Below are 8045 nucleotides of genomic sequence, written 5' to 3' on the forward strand. Positions count from 1 at the left end.
ATTTTATAATTAATTTTAAGATATGCATACTCATATATAAATATTTAAGATCATGTTTAAATGCAATTATTGCGTCTCGAACAAACACCTGTCTTGAAACCAAGAAATATACCACAAGCTAAAGCTCTTTTGGCCCACATCCCTAACACGCCAATATTGTACAAAAAACAAGTTGGATAAAAGGTTAGGCTAAACTTGAATAAGACAAAAGAAACGACATTATATAAGGAATATGCTTATAATGCTGTTGATGATGATAGCGTGTTCGTTTTAAATTTATATTTTATGTTATGGAAAGGATCATGTCATCACAAAGTTAGTAATTTTCCATGCTCAAAATGACAAAAGAATTCTAGAGTGTTCAATTTCAAATGTGAAAGCACTAAATCAACCACTACCTATGGATGAGAAATTATTTTGTGCGGACACATTAGACGTAGAGAACCGTTCGATTTTCTGAGCTGCGCTTTTACTGTAGACAGAGAGAATACCGGGCGGTTCACCCGTCCGGTGTCCACATAAAATAATTTGTCCCTGTGAAGAACAAAATGGTTGATGAAAACCTAGACCGCTTTGTGGCAGCAATATTATTAAGAAATTGTTGAGTCTGCAAATTAGCATAAACATGTTTCATTGAACAAGAAAGAGATCAAACTATACCACATTCATGAGCCCCATCATTGTAACAGGTCTTCTATAAGACATTCAATAATTGAAGTTCTGCTCCAATGGCAGTCTTCTGTTAAGTATTTCGCCTGCATTGTCAGTAATAGCTGAAGTATACTTTCTCGCATGTGTCATTTTGCAGCTTATGAGATCATCACATTCCATTTCAGTAACAATATCAACCCCATATATTGTTTTTTGCAAGATTTTATCCCAGTTTTTCCTCACCTCTTCACCTTTGCTGGACACCTTCCCGATGACATCGCCCAAACCTGTAATCTGTTCAAGAAAAAGTTCCCTCTGCCATGAGAACTTTTCCTTGACCTCATGAAGAGTTATTCTCTTGTTCTCAGCTTCTATTTCCTCCTTTAAATACCTTTGATTGCTACGTAGCCTCTTGAGTTCACTTTCTAAATGAAATTTCTCAGTTGCTAACTGGTCTGACAATTTTTCTTCAGATTCTAATTTAGCAAGCAAAGCAAGAAAACCTTTCTGTAACTCAGAAATCAATAAACTCTTGTAATGCAATTCCTGCTTATCAAGAATTTGAGCTGCTTTTAGCTTATCTAACTCATCAAGCCAGTAATTTGCTGTACCATCATATGATAAAATTCGTTGTTGTATATCAGAAATTACATAGAGCTTTTCTTCTACGAAATCTGCATATGCTGCTCTGAATTTTTCAAGATTGATCAAAATGCCATTATCTCTTGTCCCATGACTCTGCTCCAGCAAATCAATAGCATCTTCGAAGAAAGTTAGCTTCCTACCCACACTTTCAAGTAAAACTAGAAGCTCGTCTATTTTCTTCTTCACAGATTGGGGAAATACCACTTTTGGAACGGCAGAGATGTCCAAGTCTATCTTAGTAATATGTTCTTCCAGTATGACTTTTATTAGTTCAAGCTCAGCTACTCTCCTTTCATTTTCTTCTAACAGTAGAAGAAAGTTTTCTTCTACTTCCTTTAAAACCTTTTTCATTTCCATTTTTTCAAGAATAGCTTCCTCCATGCACCTTTTCCTATCGTGGTTTTCAGCATGGCATCCCTTCAGCTCAGTTACTAAATCACGCTTAACCTTCTTCAACTGACTAACAACAATTTTCTGTTGCTCCAATTCAAATTCAACTTCGTCTAATGCAGCCATCTTTTCAGAAACAGAAGAATTTGCCTTTTCTAAAGCAAACGAAACACTCAGCAATTTATGTTGCAGATCAAGTTCCTTCTGAGCAGCTTGTTCTTTTACACTGTCAATATTCCTTGAAAGTTCTGCAAGCATTCCCTTGGAAGAAGCAAGTTCTTTCTGCATTGATAAATATTCCCCATTAACATGTTCTAATTGCTCAACCTTTGACTGGAGGAAATCCACCTTTTTTCTTTCATCAGAGACCTCTGCTAGGGATTTGGTAAGAGCAATACTCGTATTCTGTAATTGCTTTGTCAGAAAGCCAACCCTTTCCCCAGCTCTTTCATTTGTCTGCTCTACTATACGATCAAAACCTTTGAGATCACGAAAGATTTCCACGAACTTTGATTTCAATATGATATTTATAATAAATATCTCCTCACTCTCTATTCTAGTCTGTATTGCCATGCATTGGCTGCATTCAAGTTCTTCCTTGAGGTCACTGATTTCATGATCTTTGGAGTTCAACTTTAACAAACACTCATCAAGTTCCTCAGTAAGCTTTGTCCCCTGTTGACTCCAATGAACTTCCCTGGCTTTTAGTTTATCTGAGCATTCTTTATGTGCCAACTCAAGTGCTCTAAATTTTAGACGCAAGGATTTTAAAGAAGACGAAGCATCTACGCCATTGATCTGAGCTTCCTGGGCCTCTTTCAAAGATTCAAGCAATTCCTGATTTTCTTGTTTAAGATAGGTGTTCTTAAACTCTAGTTCTTTTAACAGTGTATTTTTAGCAGACATGGAGTTTCTAATTGAAGCTATTTCGTCATCTCTTCTAGTGGTTAGAGTCTCAAATTTTGATTTGACCTCCTCATACTCCAAGGCAATGTTCTCATACATTTCTTTGGATTCATGCATCTGTATCTCAAGCGATCTTCTCCGGCTTTCTTCATGAGCTAATGCTTGGTTGCACATTTGTAACTGAGAACGAAGGTCATTGGTAACTTGAATCTCAAAATCTAAACTTGATTGTAAAGAAGAAATATCATTGAGCAAATTTGATTTCTCTGATTCCCATTCTTTCTTACTTGTCTGGAATTCCTCTTGAATTTTATTAAGCGCTTCTTCAAGGTGCCTAAACTGTTCTATCTTCCATTTAAGTCGAACCTCGATTTCCACTTTCTCCTTCAATAACTCATCTAACATTTCATCTCTTCTTCTTGATTCTTTAGGCGCCTGAGCTCTGAGCTCTGCATCACAATTTTTCTTTTGAGACTCAGACAAAAGTCCCTTCAGAACTTCAATTTCCTTTTTATATCCACATACCATTTTCTCCCTTTCTTCAGCCTTGACATTGGCTTCATCCAGAGCAAAAACAAGCTCCTTGTTGACTTGCTCTAACTCTTTAATCTTGTCCTTAAATCCGGTCCTCATACTCTCATTAGACAAGCTCAGCTGTTTCAAGGCTGATTCCTTCTCCTGAAAACTTGACTGAAGGTCATCATACTTATGTGTTACCATTGAAATCTCCTCTGACTTTGCATCAATCTCTTTTGCTTGCTGCTCAATCTCCACCCTCGCATTCTGCAACTTGACCAGTTGCACTTCAAACGCTCTCCTCAAACTCTCAGAATGTTGATAGTTAGCCTTGTTTTCCGCCTTAAGCATCTCCATTTCACACCTCATCTCCTCCAACTCCTTGCATGCTTCCTCCATTACAAACACCTAGCAATCAAGATCAACCGCAAGTCAAAGACAAGGAAACCTCAGCAGTTTCACAAACACATATACGGTATCATTTAAGAAGATGCAAAATCTCGTCTTTTGAACTTCTGTGAGTTCTTTTACTATCCAGCAAAAGCAAAACAAATTCGATTGCAAGGAGTGATTTAGAACCGTATCATGTCGTTGAAATAGGCTTCATTTTTCGGATGGAGGAACAAAAACAATTTGCGGAAAATGTAGAGAACATGATATCTTGCAATAAAAAAAATCTCCAATTTGAGAGATTACGACAGGAAAGGTTCATGGAAGAGGACAATCGATAGCTGAGATGAAGAAAAAATGAAAGACGAGAAAAGTAAGGAAATTTCCACATCAATAAGCCAAATCTTCATCATGATCCATCGTTGGGTAGTAATTCCGCCATCCTCAATCCATGCCAAGCCAGTTCCATTAAGACTACAAAAAGTAGAAACTCAAATAGAGAGAGAGACAGAGAGACAGAGAGAGAGAGAGAGAGAGAGAGAGAGAGAGAGAGAGAGAGAGACCTGGAAAACGAAAATAGCGACAAAGAGCGACACGGAGACGAGGGACTACGCGAATCAAGCACGATGGGGATAGCGGGAATGACAGAACGGAGAAGATAGAGAAAAAGCAAGGCGGAGCCTGTAGGAAGCAGAATTGTGCCCTAGAAACTGGGCGGGCTCTCTTTGAACTCAAATTTTGAAATTTTCTTTTTAAATAATCATCACCAAAATACAACAATGATAACAACAAATCAACAAGTCTTCATCCCACAAGATTAGGTCATCTACATGAATAATTTTTCTCCATTATTTAAATCTAATAAAAAAAACTTTTAATGCTTATATATCTTTATTTTTTAACATTAATATATATACTCTTCTAATAAGATTATTGAAAGGTCAACTCTTTATATGATCAAATCATCTCTACTTTATTTTGGATAATTTTTTATTGTTTTGCAAATATATTTTTTAGTATAAAAATTTCTTTAAAACGAAGGAAAAAAAACAGTGATCTAAAGCTGTCCCAAACGAAACCTAAGTTGACACTGTAATTTTATTTGTCACTAGAGCTACTCTAACATCTTCACCTATACACTGCTTTCGCATTTTGTCTCTCGATGTGTAAAGCTACTCATCATCTGAGCTTCCAATAAATCTATTTACTTTATGATGCATCAATATATGAAAAAAAAAAAAAACACTCTCTCACCTCTTCTTTGATTATGTGTTCTCCCTTGAAGTTCTTAAAACCTGCATCATCTTTGATGAAATTTGAAGGTTGACTAACTTTTTTGCATTAAGCACCTTTATTTTCATTAATGCTCTTGAGCTGCTATATATCATACAGAGTCACTAATTCATTAATAAATGATATAAGTCAAAGCCATCACCCAATATATAAATATATACATCTTAGATATATTCATATTAAAATATTTTATATGATATGTTAAGAACCACTGGTTTAATTTACATTGCTATCCTATTATTAGCCGACACGTGTACCTATCTTATATGCAGCTCTATAAATACACTTGTATATCTGTAAACAATTCAAGGAAAAATATTAATAAAGTTTTCATTTGTTCTTCTTCTTCCTCTGTACCGTCGGGTTATACGTTTCTACATGGTATCAAGAGGCTCAAGATCTTGAGGACCTTCTCCATGGCGGCTCAGTCCTCCACTTCTTCCTCCACAGGCGTTGCGACGGGAGCAAACTCCTCTACCACTGCTATTTCTCCCTCTCTCAAGTTCGTGATTTCAAATCTCAAACTACTTGTTCCGCACGCTCTTACAGCAGATAACTTTCCTATTTGGAGTACTCAGATTGCCAAATTGTTTCGAGCAAATGGGTTTGCCGAGTTTCTTGATTCAAAACCGGACACCGAAAATCTCGATCCAAATCACGATACGCGTTCTTGGCAGATTACCGATCAAAATCTGGCGACCGCTATGTGTTCTACCATCTCGCCAGCACTACTTCCTTATGTGATTCATCTTGAATCAACTCACACCATCTGGACAACTCTTCATACCAGATTTCAATCCTCCAACCGTTCCAAAGTAATACAGCTTAAAAACGAGCTACACAACGTCTCAATGCAGTCCATGAACATGACTCAGTACCTTACTGAGATCAAGAAAATAGTTGATCAGATTTCCTCCGCCGGCTCTTCGGTTGATCAAGAAGACGTAATACTCTACATACTCAATGGCCTTCCTCTGGAATATCACGCCTTCATGACAACCATCCGCACAATGCAAGGATCTCTGTCGCTGGACAGCCTTTATGCGCTTCTTGCCAGTGAGGAAATTCACCTCAAGAATATTGCACAGAAGTTTCCAAAAATGCCGGATAATCAGTCCGCCCTCTACTCGATGCGTGGTCGCGGCAAACGTGGCCGAGGACGATCCACATCTAGATCGGCGACAGGGCTGAATAGCAACTCACAGTCTGCTATCACCTGTCAAATATGCAAAAAGAGAGGGCACGGTGCGGATGCGTGCTGGCATAGGCTCAACATCATTTACAAGCCAACTCCGGTTGCTGCTAAGAACAATACCGCTCTCACTGCGAATCAAGATACCACATCGAACACCGATTGGTTCATTGACTCTGGTGCCTCATCTCATATGACAAACACCACTGAAAACATGGACTTCTACAACACCTACAACGGTGCTGACACGATAATTCTCGGGGATGGGAGATCCGTCCCTATTGCACATACGGTGTCACGACCCGACCCGAGACGAGACGGATCCCGCCCGTGCTGGATCGCGACGGAGCTGCACTAACCAGGATCTAGCTTTGGAATTTGGTTCGGAACTGAATCTTCCAAATAATTAATTCACACAGACAACAAACACAGAGCTACTATGTATCATCAAACGCAGCGGAACAAAACATCTATCCGATTTCATTTCCTCAAAACAATCATCTACAGAACAGTACATGGCTTTCGACAGAAAGAAAGACAGAACAGAAAAGCCATGACTGTACAAAAATCAAAAGTACAAAAGTACCTATACTGATCACTCTGAACTAATCCTGGACTTCCTTGCCTTTCCCAGAACCTGAAAACCACCAGAAAATAAGGGTGAGCTCAACAGCTCAGTAAAGCAACAAACCTCCAATCAAAATCCTCAGAATCTCAAAACCAACACAGCAGACAAATCCGTACAGAATCGAAACAGATTCAGACAGATATCAAATCAACAAAACTGTACGGAAAAGGAAGTTGTATCAAATCAGAAACATAACAGATCAGACACATCAGATCAACAGAATCAGAATCGTACAGATCATATCGGAACAGAACAAATCATATCAGAATCATATAGCAGATATCAGATATTTAATTAATAGCTAAATTCCCTGACACTGACTGAATCTCATAGGATCCAGGCCACTTATGCCTCCCTTTGTGCTCACGGCACCAAAACAGATCAGATCAGATGTGCTTATAGCACCAGAATACATATATAGTGCATATAGCACCTAAACAGATTGTTTCCTCGGATCCGGAACAGAACAGATATCAGATTTCATATTGAGCTCATTTCAGAATTCCCAGACACTAACTGAATCTCATAGGATCCAGGCCCCTTATAACTCCCTTTATATAGCATATACAGATAGCATATCAATTCAGAAGATTTCCGGACAAAACAGAAATTACTCAAAAATCGGGCAGCACAACGGCAGTATACAGAATTTACACAATTTTCCTGAAAATCAAAATTCACCAAATTCGCACAGAATATAGATATCAACATTTTAGAACATTTATTCTACTGCACAGATAATTTCCAAGTTCACAGAAAAATCCAGTCGACTAAAAACACAGTCGAATCAAAAATACCCGGACAAAAATCTAAAAAAAATAACCAAAATGTGCACACTCGGCACTTCAACAAAATACAGAAAGTTACGCGGTAGAAACTAAACCAGTCGGAAATTACGGACGAAAATCGCGAACAAAACTTAATTCCGGACAGATAATACCGCCAAACTCGACGGTTCTGAAAATTGAGAAAGTCGGATTGTGCCTTACATTGCGTACAGCAATTTCCTCAACAGTCTCTTCGGACGAAAACAGCTCGGCGTCGCCCGAAAATCCACTTTTCCACTTTTTCCTTCGTTTTTCTCTCTCCTCAACTTTTTCTCTCTCTTCAAAATATCTCATTTCTATATATATCCAAACTGATCGTCCTGGACGATCGAGCTTCGTACCGGACGATCCATGAAGAGAATGATTTCGTCCAGACGAAAATTGAACATCGTCCCTGGCGAAGGGTTCACTGACTTATTTTCGTCCAGACGATCCTGATTTCGTCCAGACGAACCATACAGCCAAACATGATTTTCTCTGCACAACCTGTACCGATCGTCCCGGACGATCCGACTTCGTCCGGACGAACCTGGAGCAAAAACTGATATTACAATCTCCCCAACTTAAAAAAAAATGTCGTCCTCGACATTATCCAGTCCAAACTCAG

The 8045-nt window shown here is 38.5% G+C and overlaps 1 protein-coding gene across 1 annotated transcript; it reads right to left on the reverse strand.

Annotated features, from left to right (window-relative positions):
- Positions 1-270: 270 nt before the first annotated feature.
- Positions 271-3511, reverse strand: LOC110112220 (uncharacterized protein At4g38062). Its single transcript, XM_028699714.1, has 2 exons — positions 661-3511; positions 271-534 (listed from the first exon to the last, which is right to left on the reverse strand). The coding sequence occupies exon 1, from the start codon at positions 3505-3507 to the stop codon at positions 706-708; it is 2802 nt and encodes a 933-aa protein (XP_028555547.1). The 5' UTR covers positions 3508-3511; the 3' UTR covers positions 271-534; positions 661-705.
- Positions 3512-8045: the final 4534 nt, after the last annotated feature.

The sequence above is a fragment of the Dendrobium catenatum genome, unplaced genomic scaffold (assembly GCF_001605985.2).
Source record: "Dendrobium catenatum unplaced genomic scaffold, ASM160598v2 fragScaff_scaffold_1373, whole genome shotgun sequence".
Taxonomy (NCBI): Eukaryota; Viridiplantae; Streptophyta; class Magnoliopsida; order Asparagales; family Orchidaceae; genus Dendrobium; species Dendrobium catenatum.

Bases quoted from the DNA above. Each gene is read 5' to 3' on its own strand.
- LOC110112220 (XM_028699714.1), bottom strand. From the start codon at position 3,507: ATGGAGGAAGCATGCAAGGAGTTGGAGGAGATGAGGTGTGAAATGGAG.